This window comes from Callithrix jacchus, chromosome 1 (assembly GCF_049354715.1).
Source record: "Callithrix jacchus isolate 240 chromosome 1, calJac240_pri, whole genome shotgun sequence".
Taxonomy (NCBI): domain Eukaryota; kingdom Metazoa; phylum Chordata; class Mammalia; order Primates; family Cebidae; genus Callithrix; species Callithrix jacchus.
Window position 1 is genome coordinate 181693552 of NC_133502.1, and position 20540 is coordinate 181714091.

The following is a 20540-nucleotide window of genomic DNA, read 5'->3' on the forward strand; positions in this document are numbered from 1 at the left end:
CACATCCGGGGAAGGGAGATCAAATGGGAAAATTTGGCCGGGCTCAGGGTTCACGCCTATAATCCCAGAACTTTGGGAGGCCGAGGTGGGTGGATCACCCGAGGTCAAGAGATTGAGACCATCCTGGCCAACATGGTGAAACCCCATCTCTACTAAAAATACAATAATTAGCCGGACGTGGTGGCACCTGCCTGCAATCCCAGCTACTTGGGAGGCTGAGGCAGGACAATCACTTCAACCTGGGAGGCAGAGGTTGCAGTGAGCCTAGAATGCACCATTGCACTCCAGCCTGGATGACAAGAGTGAAACTGTCTCAAAAAAGGAAAAAACAAAAAACAAATGGGAAAACTTGCTGCAGAAAACCTGACCAAGCCTGGGCTGGGCAGTGGGGGCCCGGAAGACAGTGAGGGCTGTTTCCTTCAGTATCAGAACTGTGGGGCCCTCATGAGGCAAAGCCCTGGTGGGGGGATTCCCAGCTGCGTCTCATGGTGGAGACCTGGAGCGCACTCACCCCAAGCCAGCGCTGGCCCTTGTTGGCTCCGTGGTGCAGCTGCACCTTGCGCAGGGAGATGGAGTAGATGACTCCGTTGATCAGCTCCTCGCCGATCTCCTGTGTGGAGCTCTGTGAAGACAGTGCCCGGCAGCCGGGCGTGGGGACGTCAGGGGCCTGCCCGGCCACCGTGCAGGGGGGGATGGCCCTCTGCAGCCTGTTCCCCAGATAGAACACAGACTAGAGGCCGCACAGACCCACAGCCCGGGGTGAAAGGAGATCACGGATCAAGGGCCTGGGCTTAACATGGGCACAGAAGGCCACTGTCATGGCAGGCCACTTCTCCCACCCAGCCAGCCATGGCCTGGGATTCGAACATGATGGGTCCACCAGTCCTCCAATCCCCTATTAACTGGCTCTGGCTCCTGCCCAGGACTGGCCTGCTCTCAAGCCATCCGCTTCCATGGTGGGGACTGTTGTTCAGCCATTTCACAGATGGGTAAATGGAGGCTGGGAGAGGAGCAACTGTTTCCAAGGTCATGTTACCAAGGGTAAGTGGTAAGGCGGGGATCCCAGGGCTCTGACACAGCTGAATGATCCAGGCAGCTGTGCCCTGAGAGAAGGTCCCCCCATGTCCCCAGGGCCCGAGGCCCATGGCCGTCCTCACACTCACCCCTCCTCTGCCCAGCCTGGGGGGCCCCGGCTGACCCCATAGCAGTGGGCAGCTCCTCCAGGCCCAGCACTGGCGTGTCAGCAGCACAGGTCTGGGCTGGTGTGGGGCACTCCCGACGGCCGCAGCCCAGCCACTTCCTTCCCCTCTGCTCATTCATGCCCTCATGGCTGCTTGGGCAATGGGAGTTCCCAGTTCCCCAACCGTCATCATGTGAGTGGGCAGTCTGAGAGGTGCCGGTGCTGGTATCCAGGCAAATGCTGGGGTTCCACAGAGCCCCAAACCACAGGCCTAGGCTAGAACAGGAAGGGGGGCATCTGGCTCCGGGCAGTCAGGAAAGGCCCTTGTCCTAGGAGACAAAGACTCCCCCAACCTGGCAGGCTGGCCTTGGTCACTTAGCCGCAATGACCCCCGACCTGACAGCCCCTGGTGCCATCTGCTCTGTCCAGGGACGGGATGAGCTCGCAGAGGAAGAGGAGCTGGGGTAGGGGTAAGGACACCGACCTGTGAGTTTAGGAAGGAGCTGGGAGGTACTGGCCTGGTCCAGGTTCATTAACCCACAGTCAGTGCCCCAACCCGGGTGGGTGTGGAGCTGAGAGACAGTGCTGACTCAAGCCCTTCCCTCAGCCCCAGCAGGAGCCAGGCAGACTGTCTAATGCTGTGGATGGGACCCTGGCCGCCTGCCTCCGGCCCCCCTTCAGAGGCCCAGGAGCCATGCTGGAAGTGCACTTCCTCTGACCCGAGGTCACCCTGCCGCTCCAGGCTTCATACCAACAGGAAGGCTGCAGGTGTCATGCTGGGCTCCTGACTGCCACTGCCACTGCCTCTGGACGGAGGGTCAGCCTATTTCTTGGAAGTTAGCAGGGAACCCACAGGCACATTCAAACCCACAAACAGCCACTGACAGGAAAACAGACATATGCTCACCCCCCTTTTCCTGACTCACATCTCTCTCCTGCCTAGAAAATCGTCGCTCGGAGAAGAAAAGCATTAGAGGTTACAGTGACCAGGGCACCCAGCCACCCTGGCTGCCTCGGGTCCCAGACTGCCTTCTGTGAAGGCCTCTGGCTCAACTGGGAGGGTTGGTCTCCCTCGGGGATTTTGGCCATATCTGGACCAGCTGGGAGGCAGACAGTATCCTGAGTGCCCAAGTCACTGGCGGAGGCTCTGAGGTCTCGTGCAGGACAAGCCCGCCACAGGGGATTGGACATTAACTCCTGGGGAGCCTGGCACAGCACCCAGGTCCTGGCAGAGCACCATCAGTGCCTGCTGGACAGAGGTGTCCCCGGCCAAGCCAACCCCCAGGAGGGGCTGAAGCCAGGTGGCCTTGGCCATCTCTGAGCTGGTCTAGATGGCAGCTGGCCCAGCCCTGCTTGGTGTCATGTGACATCCCTGCACCCTCCCCTACCCCGGAGGCCCTCTTCTGCCAGGTGGTGGCAAGGGATGCAGGCCCAATGCTAAGAGCACGCATGCTTGGGGTGAGGGAGCTGCCACTCTGTCACAGTCGGGGAGACGCTCTAGCCTGCGTGGAGCCGGCCTGTCCTCTCTGTCTTGTCGCAGCAGCCGCAGGCAGGGAACCAGACCATACAGCTATGTGGAGCACAGGCACCATTTAAACTGCCTGCTAAGATGGCAGAGGTGCAGGCTCCAGAGCAAGCTCTCCTGGGGTCTGCGCACAAAGCAGCAGAGGGGGGCCTCTATCCCTTGCTCTGACTCCCCCACAGGACATAGAAAGCAAGCAGCCGACAGACCTGGCCGCTGCCCCAGGACCCTCTGCAGCAGAAAGGCAGGGATCCAGCACCCACAGGCCACCCTGAGTCACTCTGTTAGCAGAGCAGACAGCCCACAGGGTGCTCTGGCTGGGAGTTCCAAGAAGGAGTAGGACGGCCTAGTAAACAGCTGATGCAGAGAAAACGCCTTCCCCCAGGGCAGGCGCCCGGGCAGCCGCTCTGAGCTGACTACTGGGAGGAGAAGAGAATGCCACGTGCCTGGCTGTGTCCTCAGGACACTCCCGCTTGTCCCACCCCCAGCAGGCATGCTGATGTCCCTGGGCTCTGGGACCCAGTCGGCAGCTGTGCCTGCGAACACACGGCCTGGCCTAACATTTGGGTCAGTGCAGTGAGGGTGGCATGACGGCACGGGGTCCCTAGTGAGCAGGGCCCCCACACTCCAGTGTCCCCAGGGACACAGCACAGAGCCCTGAAGATAAGGAGGGAAAACAGGGCCTGGGTGGCATCTAGTAAGTGTGTCACCTGATCAGCCTTCTCAGAGTGACAGGCCAGCAGGATGCCGTGTCCCTGGCTGATGGAGGAAGCCACAGGCCCAGCCCAGAATCCCTCTGGGTAGAATAGTGAGGGTCTTGAGGGGTCCCACGGGGCCTGCCGCACCCCTGCCATCTCCCCACCAAGGCCAATGGCACCTCCTCTCAGCATCCACCCCCTGGTGCCGCTGTGGACTCAGACACCTTTCCTCTGAAATCATAACTAGTGCCCCCTACCACCCCCCACACCCCCACCACAGGGATGGCTCCAGGAACTCGAGGGCCCCTCCCAAGGAGACCTGGCTGAGGGCTGAAGTAGAGTGAGGAGCCCAGCAGCCCTGCACCACGCGCTGCTCTGCCCCGGGCCGCCCGGGCCCAGTGCATGGAAAGAGCCTCCATGTGCGTGAGATGGTCCTGGGGGAACTCCCACACCCCTCCGAGCTGCTGCTCAGGTCCCAGTCAGCAGAGGTCACCTGGGGCGCTTGCCAGCCCCCTACAGTTCTAGCCCACCACACGGCAGTTCACCGTCTCAAGGGTCCAGCTCCCAGCTCTGCCCAGCCCCTCGACCCTTGGCCCTGGGGAGGACAGCAACAGCTCTCACAGGCGACAGTGGGGGTCAAGAGAGAACGCATGCAGCTTGGTGACTGACAGCTGATGGGGTGGCTGGGAAACACTGACACCACAGCCCCCAGGGCCGGCGATGGACACTGGGTGGTAGAAACCTGAGGGGAACTTGTCTGAGACCTGCCTGAGGCTCGGGGACGTGGCCCATGGGCACTGTAAAGAGAGGCCGAGTCACCCTGAAACCCGGTGGGCGGGGGAAGCTTTCTGACTTGAGCTTTTGGCTCCAATACAGAAGCCAAACGTGAACCGCATCACAAGGCTGCTCCCTCTCTGCAGGGCCCAGGCTCCTGGGGCAGCGCAGCACTCACACTGCTGTGTGCCTTCTCCGTCCTACAGAAGTGGGACCAAGGCCCGGAGAGCGGAGCAAGTAGGGAGTGTACAGGCTGAGGGGACAGCCTAGGACTTCTCAAGTCCATGTCCTGGTTCCTCTCAGACCACGAGTCCAACCAAGGGAGGCGGAATGCAATGGCAGCATGTCCATGACCCGCCTGCCCTCCAGCTCTGGGTGGGTGGACCCAACCCTGATCCTCAGGTATGAACAAGGCCCCAGATGACAGGAGGCCAGCCCTGGGTGTGGGTGTCCTGGTCCTGGGCACTGCAGCCCACAGAGGTGGCCTCGGATGGGGCTGACACGAGGTGCCTAGCCACTAGGGAGCTCCCTGTCCCAGAAAGTGAAGGCTGGGAACCAGCCTGTGCTGAGCCCCTCAAAGGCCAGCATAGCTCTCCAGAAACCCTCCCTGCCAGCCTGTGCCTTGCTACTCACTGATGGGAAAACTGTGCCTCAAGCAGGAGAGGGGAGACCCAGCCCTCCAGATCAGCCACAAGCCTCGTGGGTCTGAGGTCCCTGTCCACACCCGGCCCCTGACAGGTAAACACAGGGCCAGGCCCGGGAGGGCCATGGCTGGTGGCAGCTGAGGAGGAAGGTGGGCTGGTCCCAAGGGGGTGTAGGGCAGGGCCAGCTCAACGTCCAGCCCCAACTTTAACCAGCCACAGCGCCCAGCATGTGCAGGGGCCTCCTGGGTGTAAGCCGCTTTGCAGACCCACCACGTTTAATCCTCCTAAGGCCCTGCCTGATGGATAAGGAAGCAGCCTGGCAAGAACTCACCCAGGTCAGGGATTTGAACCCTGGCCCATTAGGACCCATCCAGGCCTGGCGCTGCCTCTGCCACGGTCCCAGGCTTGGAGCAGAGTACAGGCGCTTGTGGCACAGATGTGAAGGAGGGGCTAGAGATAGGAAGGACTTCCTCAGGTAACACAGCAAGTTCGGCGGGGAGGGTGGCAGGGCCAGCTCTCCAGCACCTGCATCTCCGAGAGGTTTGTGGACGTGCCCTGGGCAAAAGGCCTGCAAGATGCCAGGCCAGGGAAGTACTGAAGGTGCCAGGTGACATGCCCCAGGAGCCCAGGGCACTTGGTAGGCTCAAGCCACTCCCCTGGCACCTCATCAGAAAACCTCATTGTGGCAGCTGCCACCTGTCCACTGTGCCAAGCACTATGCAGGCTGCTTTCAGGCCTCCTGTCTTACTCGGTCCTCACCAGAACCCTACGAGGAGGAGCTGGCATCACGTCCACTTTATAGATGAGGAAACTGAGGCTCAGAACACGTCTACAGCTGCCAGGGAGCTGAGCTGGCATTCCAGCACAGCTCTCTTCCCTCCAGAGCCCAGGCTCCCTACACTTTGGTTGAACATGGACAAAAGGCCCCAGGAATGACTGCAGGGGAGGCTGCCAAAGCACGCAAGTTCCCTATGGCAGAAGACGCCACAACCCTCCAATGCAGGTGCACTGCTCTGCTTGCCAAGCAACCATTGGGCTGTCATCCCACTTCCTCCCTGGCCTATGGGCAGCCACGGTGTTCGGAACTGGGCGAATTGGGTCTGCTCAAAGCTCAGCTTGTCCTGGGCGAGCTGCAGGCTTCAGTGTCTGCCCCTTGAGAATCAAATGCGGAGCATCGCCCTGCTGGTGCCGCGTATCTGGGAACATGGCGATTCTGGGCCTGCAAGGCTGGAAGTCCAACCCTGGCACACGGTGGCCACAGCATGGCGGTACCACGCCATGGGAGCCATGTGGGCGGCTGGCCAGCAGCCCTTGGGAACTAGTCGTCGACTGCCGGGCACAGCTTCCTGAAACCGCCCCACTGGCTCCTTCAGAGCCTGCTTGCACAGGGCCAGCGATAAATCTCCCCAGTCTTCTCTCAGTGGCAATGCAGACCGGGCCTGGAATTGTCCAATTTCCAGGTTAAGAATCAGACCCCAGCCCTGCCAGGGAGCAGCATAACATCTCCCTGGGCCATTCCTGAGCCTCCTGGGAAACAGGCCAGCATGCCTGAGCATCCCCCACCTGGAGAAGGAAAGACCCAGGACCAGCCAGCCTGTTCCCCCTCTTCTCCTGGGGGACCCTCCCTAGGAGTAGAGCAAGAGGAGCAGAACCTGAAGGTCTTGGGGGCTGCCCCTTTGAAGTCACCTAGGAAGCTCTCCTGGAAGACCACAGTCTGCACACATGTCCACATGGGGACAGGTCCCTTGCCTCGGGGTCTTCAGTGTCAAAAGTACCATGAGCCCTAGGAATTAAACCAAAGACCTGCACACAGTGTGGTCAAGAGATCAGAGAGTGGGAAGGCGTGGGAGACCAAAGGGAGGTGCTCCCTGTGAATACAGAGAAGCCGCCTTCACTTCTACCCACCTACAACTGCCCTCAGCCTCCTACCCCCACCCTCCCAGGGGTCCCTGTCCAGCCACCAATGAAAAACAGAGCCCCGGGTAGATGAGGATTGGGGGAACATGTATGGTCCGGACATCTGCCAAGCTCAGGAGGAAAGGGTCTCTCAGGCATGGGGTATTCCCCACCAAGAGCTCTCCCCAACACTGGGTGGAGAAACGTGTCTTTGGGTCAGAATCCTGCCTCTGCCACTGATGCTTGGTCACTCCATGCAATCTAACCTCTGTCGCCTCTGGGTTCATCTGTCAAGTGGGCTCTTAACAATCTTGACCTCAAAAGAAGGTGATGCAAATTACTTAGTCTAGGACCTTCCCAAAACATGCCGGCTCCTATTAATATTTTAAAGCTTCAGGGTCCAGCTCTCCCAAGCGTCCTGTGGCCGAAAGCACTTTTGCCTTCCTCTGAACCATAAGCTTCCCTACCGCTCACCTGACGGGGCTTCTGGGCTGCCTGGCCCTTGACAGTGAGTATTGCCCTGGCCTTCTCCGATTCCTGACGGTGCCTGCACATAGGAGGTGCCACAGAGAACACAGCCCATGCTCAAATCCTGGCTGCGGCCCTTGTTGGCTGCACGGGTGTTTAGGTCAGAGACTTCCCTTCTCTGACTCCCCAGCTTCCTAGAAGGTAGTGTTTGCACCTACTCTGTAGGATGGTCTAAGCCGGAGGAAATGAGGTGGTGGCCCGCAACCTGCACCTTTGGCCTGGCTGAAGCCACAGCCTGTCCAGAGCAAGGGGTAAGGTAACCTCCAGAGCAAGAACTGTGCAGGCCAAACGGGTCAGTGGTGGCTTGGCTTAGAAAGGAGAAGATAAGCAGAAGCCCAGATGTGAGGACATCTGGCAGCCCAGAGGGAAGCACTGGGTGGAGGCTAGGTAGGGAAACGGGGGCGCGGGAAGCAGAAACTGTCGGGTGGTTTCCAGAGGACAGGGACCAAGTGTGCAGAGTCAGCTCTGGCAGGCGACAGAGCCACCAGGAAACCAGCCCTAGGACTTGGGGCGGGGGGGGGGGGGGTGTTGGCAAGAGGGACAGGGACTTCCCCGCCCCCTCCCTTAGGCCTTTGGTAAATGGTCATTGTGTTCGGTTTCCGGCAGTGGCCTCCTCTCCTGCCAGGATCCTGGTTTCCCTGACCCAGCTAGAAGCTTCCCCTTTGATTTCTAAATAGCAGCCATGGGCTGGACCTCAGTGCTGAGGCTGGGTAAGGAGCACCAAGGCCAGAGAGAGGGAAGGCAAGACCTCCCAGGCAGGGGTGGGGCTCAGCTCTGCCTCTCCCTGGTTCCTCAGGGACCAAGATGGACAGAGGGAGAGAACCTGCTCGGCCCCTGTGAGCGCTTGGCTGGACCCTCCCAGCACACAAAGCCCTAGCTGCTGCCAGACATAATGAAAGCCAGATGAGCGCTGGGCTGGTGTCAGCCCTCAGCCTCCCATCCCCACCCTCCCAGGGGTCCCTCTCCAGCTGCCAATGAGGAACAGAGCCCCGGGTAGATGAGGGTTGGGGGAACACGTCTGGTCCGGCCATCTGCCAAGCTCAGGAGGAAAGGGTCTCTCAGGCATGGGGTGTTCCCCCACCAGGAGCTCTCTCCAACACGGCGGAGAAACATGTCTCATCCAGGCCCTGTCTAGGTACCAGGACACCAAGAGGCATGAGACCCAGGCTAACAATCACCAGCAATCACAACATGCCACAGTCTAAAGCCACAAAGGGACTGGAGATGCACCCGGGGGACACCGCGCAGCACGGGGCTCGGAACCGTCACTGTTAAGGATGCAGCCCAGCCAGAGCTCTCATGGGCCCTGAGCCCTCAACCCAGGGCTGGCGTCTGTGCAGGTCCTGTGCCCAGGCAGAGCAGGATGAGGTGGGTGCTCTGGGTTCCACTACCTCTGCTGTGCAGTCAGGAGCAGTCAGGTGGGAGGCAGATGGCACCACCCAGAGACCCATGGCCCCTGCCCAGGGCACATGAGAAACAAGCCTCAGCCCTCACCCAGTCACTGTGCCCTCCATCCATCACAGGTACACCACTCCCTTCTCTGAATCCTCCCCAAACCTTACAGATTCACGGTGCTAGCACTCTTTCCAATTAAGCACCCTCCTCCCGTCACCACTAGGACATCTGGTCCCACATGTTGGAGGCCTGCTGCTCCACCCCATCCCCGGACCCCCGCCTCTGAGCAGCCCTGATGTCCCTGGTCACCAGATCCACATCTGCCCCAAGTAGGCTCTGTCTGGAAGGCCGACATGGTCCCAGTCACCTCTGAGGATTCTAGGATTTTGCCTCCCCGACACCTGCATCGTAAAGCCCAACGGTGCGGTGCAGGCCCTGGGCTGGCGACTGAGTGAAATAAGGCACAGGCCACGGATGTAAACAGTGGCAGTGCTGCAGGAAAAGGTCCACCTGGGCTGCGGGGGCTCGGTGACAGGCCTTGGGACAATACTGAGGGGGGCAAAACCCTAGCAGTGGCCCCAACTGTTGGAACGGGCGCGGCCGCGGCAGCCCCCTGCTCACCCTGCTGCCTGATTTCTGCAGAAGGCCTCGACCCCCACCTATGGAGAGAGGAGGGAGGCGGCCCGCTGGGGTCACCCGGCCCCGTCAGGGGCTCATCCTGGCCCGCCCAGCCCTGCCCTGGGTGGGGAGGCTCCGACGCGCTCTCCGCCGGGCCACCCCCAGCTCACCCACCTCCGGGCGCGGCAGGTCGGGGTCCAGCTGCGTGAAGCTGTGCAGCACCACCGGGCAGCTGTCGGGGACGCCCACCTCCAGGCGCACTGCGTCCCACACGCTGCGGCTCCGCCGGGAGCCCAGAAACAGTGGCTCGGAGCCGCCAGCAGGCCCGGCCGCGTCGGCCCACATGCGCTGCACCATGGAAGGCCAGCGGCGGGAGCCGGGCCGCGGGACCCGGGGCGGCGCGGGCGCGGGGCCGGCCCGGCGCGCGGCGGGGGCGGCGGCGCTGCCCGCGCGGCTCTGCTTAGCCTCCGCTCTGAGCCCGTGGCCCGGCCCCTGTTGATGTCAGGCTGGGGGCGGGGCCGGAGGGTGAGGAGGGCGGGGTCAGGGGCGGGGCTGGAGAGGCCGGGGGAAGCGTGTGTGTGCGCGTGCGTGCGCGCGCCCGCGGCCCGGTCCCCAACGAGGTCAGGCCCGGGGCGGGGCCGGGAGCGTGGGAGGGCGGGGTCTGAGCAAAGAGGGCGGGGCCGGAGAGGCCGAGGGACGCGCGTGGGCTGGGTCTCCTGGAGGACCGGAGTCACGTATGTCGTGGGGCCGTGGGTACCTGGGTTAGGCACCGTGTACGTGTCACACTGCTGCAGTGCGTGTGTTGTCTAGGTCTGCAGTGTGTACGTGCTGATGATGTGTGGGGAAGCCCTCCTGGAGTCAGCTTCAGCGACGCGTCTCCCCAGCTCTGTGGCCTTCCACAGATTGCTTAACCCCTCTCAGCCTCACTCAGTTTCTTTATCTGGAAAATCTGGGTAGTAAAAATGACTTCCTCAAAAAGTTGCTGAGAGGATGTCATTACGTAATTGACATAAAGCATTCGGAGGTGCCTGCACCTGGCTACCAGCTCATGCAGAGTTTGGAGAGACTGATCATGTGCTCAGTGACCACGTCAGTGCAATTGGAAATCCTGAGTGTGGGGCTGCGTGTGCAGTGGGGGAAAGGGTCAGAGAGTGGGGCCCTACCATTTTGGGGGCCAAGCCCCACACTATTCCCTTTCAGCCTTACAGATACCCTCAGAGGAGGGCCAGGATGAGAGGAGGCAGAGGAGCAGCAGCCAGGGAGGTGGGGGAGAGCAGAGGCACCAAGGTTGGGGCTGAGAGGCATCTGACAAGGAGGGAGGGCTCAAGAATGACAAGCTGAGCAGAGCCACCTGGCTGCTGTCAGCTGAGGCTGCTTGTTGCTTGGACATTCCTGGTCTCGGGGTGGAAGTGAGGCTGCTGGGGTGAAGGGGAAGCAAGGACTGGGAGAGCTTCAACTACTGTTTTCTGGAAACCAGTGAGGAAGGAAGACAGAGCCTGGGGCTTAAGAGCAGGGCCAGGAGAATGGATGAATGAATGGGACCCTTCCTCATGCCTCACCCACTGCTGGGCCTGCTCCAGCCTCAGCCCTCAGTTCTCATGGAGGCCAACAATCACTGCCAGCAGCCCTGGCCATGCCAACCTTTCCAGGTCTGGTCCATACCATTGGGCCCCAGTTTCTCCATCTGTAAATTAAGAGGGCGGGACCAGACAGCACATTCCATGAGCACATCTTGCCCCCTTCCCAAGTGCCAAGCCTCAGACACCCATGGAAAACACAGCTTCCACTGTGGCTAGAGTGAGGCAGCCAGGCCACCCTTTCGGAACCGACCCCCACACACACAGGACTAGAAGGGCCCGCTTCACAAAAATCACGGTGGTAAGCTACAGCTGGGTGGAAGCTATACTTGTTTTCATTTTACTTATCTGAATCTCTAATTTCTAAAATCAGTATTGTAATAATCAGGTGCATGTGATAAATGCTGTTTTTGTTTTTGAGACAGAGTCTCACTTTCGCCCAGGCTGGAGTGCAGTAGTTCGACCTCGGCTCACTGCAGCCTCTGCCTCCTGGGTTCAAGCAACTGTCCTGCCTCAGTCTCCCGAGTAGCTGGGATTACAGGCACCCGACACCATCCCTGGCTAGTTTTGTGTTTTTAGTAGAGACAGGGTTTCGCCATGTTGGCCAGCCTGGTCCTGAACTCCTGGCCTCAAGTGATCCCTCCCAAAGCACTGGGATTCTAGGTGTGAGCATTGCAACCAGCCTGTTTTTTGTTTTTGTTTCTGCTTTTGTTTTTTTAAGAAGCAAGATGGGTAGATTTGGTTTGAGATGGAGATCCCTAGAGGCTGTTTAGAAAGCTTCCAAGCCCTTCGGCCAGGGAGGGTGATGTGGGTGAGGCACATTTAGAGGCAGGAGGGCCACAAAGAGGTGACCTGGACACTGTACTCTGACCCTAAGCTCCTCCTCCCATTCCTTTCTCCTGAGGCCCAGCTCCCAATGCCTCCAGGAACTGAAAGTCCAGAAGCTGCCTGCCACTGACTTTGTATTCTCTGTTCTTTATCTCCTTCTCTGAGTGACCGGCCCAGGAACAAGAAGCGCCTGCCTGTTTTACAGCCCAGGACAAATGACTCATGAGGACACAAAGGAGTCATCACTATTCTGGCCTTGATGGTCCTGGGTGCTTGGGGTGAGGGATGGCCTTGAAGGTCTGGATGCTGGAGCAAGGGTGGCCCCAAGGACCCTGGAGAGGTGAAGAGTAAAGAATTCATCACACTAAACCCCCCAACAGGGCTGGCCTGGCTCCCTTCCATCTGACTATATCATCTACAGGCGCTTGGGCGGGAGAGGGCATTACTTAGCCAGTCCCTCTGGCCGGTGTCTGTTTTTACAAAGTTCCTCTTCCTGCCTTGTTCACCCACCTTTGGGACTCCCCTTCCAACTCCTGGGAAGCCTGATCACTGCTCTGGCTGCACATGAGACACACATAGACACAGAGACACAGACACACAAAGACACATGGAAATGCACACACAGACACACACGGAGATGCACACACAGACAGAAATAGAGACACATACAGAGACATGCATACTCTGAGGCTGAGTATAGTGGTTCATGCCTGTAACCCAGAGCTTAGGGAGGCAGAGGCAGGATTTCTTGAGCCCAGAAATTGGAGACCAGCCTGGGCAACATAGCAAGACCTCATTCTTCACAAAAAGGGAAAAAACAAGCTTGAGATAGACACATATAGACACACACAGATATGGAGACATAGACACAGATACACACACATAGACACATACAGAGGCAGAGACACACGCACCCCTAATTAAAGCATAGGTAAAGCTCCCTGCACAGGATGTGGTGCCCAAAGCCCCCAGATCGGGTGGGCCTGAGACTCTGCCCCACATAGTTAGCAACTGGGGTTGGCATTCACTGGATGCGTCCTGCATGCAAGGCCCTCTCCTGAGGCCTCCTGTGCCTACTGCAAGCTGTGGGGACACCCCAGCCAAGGGCAAGGCCATCCTGGGACAGCACGGGTCATCAGTGGAAGAACACAGTGTCACTCACAATGTTCTCCTAAAACCCAAACCCAAATCAAAGCAGGCCTCTGCACATAACTACCTTTTGCAGGATTACAGGGGACAGAGGAACATGTTCCACACACTGGAAGGGTGCAATCCACAAATCCAGCCTGTGGGAACCTCTACAGGACAAACAACCCAGTTTCTTCAACAAATGCATTTCAGAGGAAAAAGAAAGGGGAAACTATAGATTAAAAGACGGATAAGAGACATCTATGAAATGCAATGTGTGGATTTTGGATCATAATGTCAGCATCATGATGTCAACTGTTTTTAAAAAAAAACAAATGGGCCAGGCACAGTGGCTGATGCCTGTAATCAGTCTGGGAGGCCGAGGCAGGTAGATCACGAGGTCAGGTGTTCGAGACCAGCCTGGCCAACATGGTGAAACCCTGTCTCTACTAAAAATAAAAAAATTTAGCCTGGCATGGTGATGCGTGCCTGTAATCCCAGCTACTCAGGAGATGGAGAATTGCTTGCACCAGGGAGGCGGAGGTTGTAGTGAGCCAAGATTGTGCCACTGTACTCCAGCCTGGGCAACAGAGCAAAACTCCATCTCAAAAAAAAAAAAGAAGAAAAAGGACACAGCTTGAGACTTACCCTCTGATGCCTCTGAGGTTCCCAGCAGTCCTCCAGAGAGGGCTACAAACTTCTGACCCCAGGCAGCTACACCTGGCCAGGCTCACCATTCCCTGTGTTACTCTCTGTGTGTGCAGAGGTCACTCATGGCATCTTTACAACAAAAGAGGCTGCTCTGGGGACCAAGGCAGTGGGCAGCTGGAAACTGAGTCTTGATGCCCAGATGGGGCCGTCAGAGATGGCTGGGGGCAGTCCCAGGGAACTTGGGTGGGTTTGACGCTTGAGGCCAATGACACCCTGTGGTTGGCTGTTGGAGCACCTGCCGAGAGGAACTAAGGACTCTCGAGAGCACAAAGCACCCCCTGGAAATGGGGGGTTCTTAGGAACTGGCGTTGGTCCCTTCCTCCATCCTGCCCCAGCTCACGCTCCCCACGCACCCCCCCCAGCCTTCTCGGGTTCCCAACCTCCCCCTGGGACATGCACCTGCCTTTCCTTGGGGGCTACCCCGACAAGCCCCCGGAGAACACTGCTGCACAGACCTTTCGGAAGTCAGGACGCTGCTTGCAGAGGAACTTGCAAAGGCAGGCTGTGAACTGACAGCTGGCAGCCAGATCCGCCCACACGTGTGTTTTGTTTGGCTTACGAAGTGTTTTCAAAATGTAAGCCAACAGTAGAAGGTCAGGTGACTTCATATAAAAACCCACATTTCCCACTTCTCCTGTAACTCTGGCTGACCTGACCACACCGGGGCTGTGTTCCCAAGGGCCACCGGAGGCTGGCCGGAAGCTGGCTATGGCTGCCCCCTGGAGCCAGGCATGTGTTCCATCCCAACCCCTGCCCGAACCCTGCAGCCCTCAGCCAGGGATCACTCTGACAACTGTTCCCCACTCCTGCAGTGCTTAGTGCCCAACGCCCCAGGGAGTCACTGCCACCCTGGAGGGGCCACCAATTCACTAGGTGACAGCCCAAAGTGGAGGGAAGCAGAAGAGGAAGAGGCAGGGGGGATACACAGATGGAAACTGAGCCCAAGACCCAAAAGTGAGCCCACGGGACCACAGAGAGGGATAGTAGGAGAGGGAGACGGTGGGCACACAGGCAAGGAGAGATGTGCTGGGCATCTTACATTGCTCCCCAGCCCCTAAGCAGCTGTCTCGGTTCAGGGAAAGGCATGTCAGCAAGTCCCTGTGGTCCCTCTTCTCCCTGCTCCCATACCATCTTTGGTTTCCCAGATACCACAGCCAGTGGGGTCTTGGTCCGTCAAAGCCCCTGGCTGCCCTCAGGCAGAAGACCACTGGCTCGGTGTGGCCCCAGCTCCCACCTCCAGGGTCCCTCTCGGCAGAACTGCTGCAGCTCCGTCTTCACACTGCCCCTTCTGTCTGGCTGGTGTCTCCCTCCTTCTGCCCGCTCCTTGGCCAGCACATCCTTGGCCGGTACATGAGAGGTGGATCATAAAAGCTGCCCCTCTGGACCTTCAAGTCGGGACCCAGGCCTGCTTTTAAGCAGGACCCCAGGGAATGGGGTTTGGGCCTGGGGTGCAGTCCTGGGGACTGCCAGGCACACAGCAGTTCAGAGCAGGAACTGGGGACAAGGCAGTGTATGGGTGACAATGACCTTTGGCCATCACCTTTTCCAACCTGGGCTTGGCCAAGGCTGGGAGGAATGACAGCCAGGTACTCAGACTCAGGTCAGGTCGTGGTGGAAAACCTGTCACCTCCTCCTGGGCAGGTGGAGGTCACCCCTTTCTGTCTCTTGTGATCTATATTTAGAGCCTGGGGAGGACATGAAAAGGGTGAGGCCTGGACACGCTCCTTGGTCATTTCCCGACACTGACGTCACCATTCCTAGCCTGCCTACGTCCTGGGGTAGCCCTCTGTGGGCGGGTGAGCACACACCTTGGCAGGAGGTGACGCAGCTGGGCTACTCGTGGGAACTCCCAGCACAGCGGCGGGCCTAGCTCAGCCCCACCTCCCCTGCCACTGGGTTCCTGGCAGCCTCTGGTGGCTTCTGCCTCCTCCTCCTGCCCCCAGGATGCAGGGGTCCCCATAGGCTGGAGGCTGAAGTCAGAGCTGGTCAGGAGGTGAGACATGAAGCACTGAGGCACTGAAATCTCTAGGAGGTGACACGGGGTGGCAGGTGTGGCATCATCATCATCCCAACCCTCTGCCCTCACAGGGCGCTGCTGTCCCAGCACAACAGGAGCAAGATGTGCCGACTCCAGAAGCGGTGGGAATGGGCCTGGACAGGGATGCAGAGGGCTCCGGACAGGCCTGGGGTTCGCCAGGGGGCCCAGCTGTCATCCCCTGGAAATGCGTACAGCCCCAGGATATTGACGGGGAGGCACCCAGAGGAGCAAACGTGATGAAAGCATCCATGGGCTGTAAACCGTGGGGGGCTCCGGCAACTGTCCTCCACCCCTGCAGGGCTTGGTGCCTGACACCCACGTGGGGCCACCAATTCAACATGTGACAGCCTGAAGTAGGGGACAGCAGAGGAGAGAGGAAGAGGCCAAGGGGGACACACAGATGGAAACTGAGCCCAAGACCCAAAAGTGAGCCCAAGGATGACAGCGGGAGAGGGAGGCTGCAGGCAGACGGGGGCGAGGGGAGAGAGTGGCAGCAGGGCTGCGGGGGCGCTGGGCACACCTGGCTGAGGAAGGGACCAAAGGCCCAACGGGTCCCCCAGTCTTAGCCTAGTACCTGTCCCCAAGCCCGGCAGCCCCAATCTAGGAGGCAGTGATGTCTAACCCACAACTGTGATGGGTGGGGCATATCACACCCTGAGAAGCCCCAGCATCCATTATCTCCCCTCCTGGAGGGTGGTCAGCTGCCAGCCTGGCCCCTGGACTCCTTGGAAACTCTGCACAAAGTGCCAGCTGGAAATGTCACAGCACAGGCGGCCCTGGGATGAGCCAGCCCCAAGGGGCCATTCTTTCCTATGGGTTTGGGGAACTCTTTTCAGACCTGGAGCACAGCTTCCGGTTCCAGCGCCTGCTCTGTGTCTTCCTAGCCTTCGTTTTACCTCTTGGAACCTCAGTTTCTCCATCAATAAATGGGGACAGTAACCATCATAACACCAGGCTCTCAGGCTTCTCAAGAGAGCAGACAAGGAAGCAGTGCACAAAAGTCCCTGGTAATCCACGAAGCGCCTTCCGGACGGGGTTGCCGTGACAGCCCACAGCCACCCTGGACCGACCCTTGGGGCTGGGGGCAGCTGGTGAGACCACAGTGGGCGCACACAGGCGCCAGCAGCAGAGCGGACCCCCAGTCTTCTCTCTCATACCCGAGATGGGAGATGAAGACTCCCCTGAAATTCCAGACAAACTCCTCCAACCAGTTCTGACAGGAAAGAGGGGAGTCCTAGGCAACCAACTCCCGCGCCTGGAGCCCCAGCGGTGACCCACCCAGCCTCTCCCTGGCAGAGGCACTGGTCGCCATGGAAACTCACCTCCGTGGTGGCCGGTGCTGGCAGAGGTGCCAGCCAAGGTGTCGGGCTTCGGAGAGCGGCACGGCGGGCCACAGCCCTCCGCCTGGCGGTCACCACAGAGACACAGGCTAAGAACACGGAGCCCTTCCTCCCCCTGGGCACAGCAGACCTGGCACAAACCTGGCCTGCTTCCCGGGCCATAGCAGGGCGAGCGCCAGGTGAGGAGTGGGCCCTTCGCGAGGCACTCTGCCAGTGTGCCCATCGCCTGCATGCCCTAGTGGAGTGAAGCACCCGAGTGCCTAGGCCTGGTGTCACCTGCGTGGCTGTCATACCTATTCCTCTGACAGGCAGGGCCAGGAATTCCCACTTGTGCCAGACCATGGGCCAACTGAGGATGAGTAGAGAGCCTGTCCCAAGCTGGCACAGCTTTCTCCCTTAATTCTCCAAGCCCCCACTCCCATTCCCTGTGTCGGGGGCCTGAAAACCACCACACAGAGCCAGAAAAGTGACAGATACAAGCAACTAGACCAAAACAGGGCTCGGTCAGCAGAGCCACCAGGTGGATGTGAGTCTAGCCAGAGGCAGTGGGAGGCAGGCAGGAGACCCCCACTCATTTGTTCTGGAAGGCTTCCCTGCCCCCAGACCTGAGCTCCTCCACCCCTGGCACCCAGGTACGAGATTTCCCCTTTTTTTTTCCTTTTTAGACAGAGTCTTGCTCCGTCCCAGGCTGGAGTGCAGTGGCACGATCTCAGCTCACTACAACCTCCACCTCCTGGTTCAAGTGATTCTCTCGTCTCAGCCTCCCGAATATCTGGGATTATAGGAAACTGCCACCAGGCTAAGCTAATTGTTTTGTATTTTCACTAGAGATGGGGTTTTACCATGTTGGCCAGGCTGGTCTTGAACTCTTGACCTCTGGTGATCTGTCTGCCTCGGTCTCCCAAAGTGCTGAGACTACAGGTGTGAGCCACTGTGCCCGGTCACAAGATTTCATTTTAAACTGGGTGCGGTGGCCAGTCGGGGGGTGCCAACCTGGGTTGCCAACTGCATTTCATTAAGTAGGGTGGTAAAAAATAATAATATCAACACCACCATTCTCACCATTTCAGAAAAGGCACCACCAGAGGTAACAAGAGAGGGCTGCCGTCGGCAGGAAGGACAGGCATGAAAAGAGTACATCTGGCTTTAAGAATAGCTCACTAGAGTAACTACTGGAGTTGCAAACAACAGCAACAATAATTCAACAGCAACACAGCAACATACAACAACTTACTGCCTTGTCCCCGTCCCCGTTCCCATTTTTCTCATTTTGCTGCAAACCAGACATTGAAAGCCACTGGACGCATCCAACACACCCATCTGACAAGTGGAAAGACTGAGGCTCAGAGAGAGCAGGGACTTGCCCAAGATCTCACAGGAAAACCCAAGACCTGTGTCTGTCCAGCTGCTCTGCAAAGCCTGCAGACGCTCCTTCCACCACACTCAGAGCCCCAAGCCCAAAGCCCAGAGATGCCAGGGTGAAGTCAGAGGCCAAGAGTCTCAGCTACTTCCTTACCTTCCTGGGACCCTGGCCCGGTAGATGCCCAGTCCCTGGCTGCAAGAGGAGGGCACAGGGCAGGGAGCAGGACAGCAGAGACAGGGAGGAGAGGGTGAAGGCCTGGGCTCCGGATTGTCCCCACAGGCACATCAGGCCCCGGGCCCAGCGTCCTGCCCAGACACTGCCCCAGCAGCACGTTGCTCCCTGCCCTGCTCCTCTGAGCATCTCACATCCTCTTCCGGTGGCTTTGTGGGCCTCAGCGGGGACCCAGCTGAGCAGGCAGTTCAGGGCCTGGGAGCTCTGCCACTCCAGGGTGAGGACTCTCAGGGGATGTGGGTGGGCATCTGGGGGTGAGGGCCAGGTTGGGCTTGGGGGGCATCATTGAAATGGAGCTGGAGGGTTTCAGGGGGGCCCTGGAGCAGCCACCTTCCTGCCTCCCTGTACTCACCCTGCAGCCAGAGCAAGTCACCTCCACTAAAATCCCTCCACCAGTTTTGTCCCACCCAGAAGAGAATCCCAAGTCCTCATCTGCCCACAGCCCCTCCTACTAACTCCAGCCACCAGCACCCTCTGCTGGGAACCACGTTCTTCCCCCTTGGTCTCAGGACTCAGCCGCCACTCAGAGCGCCCTTCTCCCACCCCTGCCTTAATACAGCAATACCATCTCTGCCCCAGCCATCCCGTTCCCCATCCTTTTCCATCTGGCACACTTCCTCCTCTGCCAGGCTCCAGGGCCCTGTCCCCTGGGACAGTCAGGCATCATCGATGGCTATTTGTACACAGTGACACTCAACCTTGACCTTTGAGAAACAGCAGAGCCAACCAGGCTATGAATTGGTCAGCCCAGGATTGAAATTCTGACCCCCAGGAACTCTGGAACTCTAGGCCAGTGATTTAGCGTCTCTGGGCCTCAGTTTGCTTCTCTGTAAAACAGGAACAAAGGCACTGGAGGATTCCACAAGAACTCGGCATGGGCTTGGCTCATGGTTGTGCTTGGCAGATGTGCAGAGATGATCTCCCACAGCCACTTGAGTAGTACAGGCCACAGGGTCACGTGCCTGCCCCAGTGCCAGGCACACAACAGACATTTGGTAAATGTTGGTGGATGCTGCTGCCCCTGTGCCAGGAGTGCCGCAGCCTAACTCCATCCCTGCGAGCAAGGTCCAGATGGCAGCCCGGGGTCGGCCCGGTGCTCAAAGTACGGCTTGTAACTGGATTCCAGCAGACAGCTCGAGAATGTTTGCTGATGCCGAAGCATACGCAGACGGGCACTGCAGGGCAGGCCTGGCCCCGGGAGAGGGGACCAGCGAAGAAGACACTGACTGGGCAGACGGGTACTGTAGGGCAGGCCTGGCCCTGGGAGAGGGGGCCGGTGAAAAGGGCACTGGGCAGACGGGCACTGCAGGGCAGGCCTCGCCCCGGGAGAGGGGGACCGGCAAAGAGGGCACTGTCCGGGTCCACACCCTTAAAGGGAGAGAAGCCCTGTGCAGACAGGCAGGATCTGAGTGAGGCAGGCGGCAGGGGCTGGTATCTGAGCAGGGATCGAGGCTGTCCCCGACCTCGGCCTCTCACCCCGGGGTTGCCAACTGCCTGGCCATGTGACTATGGGCATTGGGGGTGTGGTTTGGCTGCCACTCCAGGTTTAACAGGGAGCTCACCACATGGAATGGGGGGGCAGGGAGGGCCTTCCCTGAGCCTTGATTTCCTGGTATGCAAAATGTGACCTCTCAGGCCAGCCCTGCAGAAGGGCTCAGCAGGTGAGGTGTTTCCTACAGTGTGAGCTGTTTGGTTGGACGGCGGGATGGGGGTGGGGGGGCCTTCAAGAGGCCCTGGAAGGAAGCGCTCAACTTTCCTGGTGGGGGACTAGCAGGGAAGCAGGCTACCCTGCTAGGTGTATTTGTGAGCTGATGCCTTCGCTTGGACAAGCAGCTCCGGGGTACCAGGCCAGTGCAGGGCGTCGCATCTCACACACAAGCTTCCTATGCTATTCTCGAATAGTCTACCCCAGCCTAGCTTCCCAAGCCCATTACTCCCATGTCTCCCCTGCCCCCACCTCCAGCACAGGTCAGCCTGGCATCAGGCCCAGTCCTGGGGCTACTCCTTTCGGAGGCAGGCTGGGCAGGGCTACCCAGGGGAGTGGGCACTGAGCTTGCTGGGAAGGCCAT

At 59.1% G+C, this 20540-nt stretch overlaps 1 protein-coding gene across 10 annotated transcripts in view; it reads right to left on the reverse strand.

Annotated features, from left to right (window-relative positions):
• The window catches only part of RALGDS (ral guanine nucleotide dissociation stimulator), a 50520-nt gene that overhangs the window by 13084 nt on the left and 16896 nt on the right, over nucleotides 1-20540 (reverse strand). For 4 of the 10 annotated variants that reach the window (XR_008473453.2, XR_008473455.2, XM_035261724.3 and 1 more), the window contains exons 1-2: nucleotides 18394-18603; nucleotides 512-622 (exon numbers count right to left, since the gene is read on the reverse strand). Coding sequence is in view for 7 of the 10 variants with exons in the window: in XM_035261724.3 (XP_035117615.2) it covers nucleotides 512-622; nucleotides 18394-18600 (318 nt within the window). In the remaining 3 variants the exon portion in view is untranslated. Of the gene's footprint in view, nucleotides 1-511; nucleotides 623-9429; nucleotides 9730-14733; nucleotides 14996-18393; nucleotides 18604-20540 lie in introns of those variants that run through there. The other 6 variants (XM_035261710.3, XM_035261697.3, XM_078330775.1 and 3 more) reach the window with 3 other exon arrangements.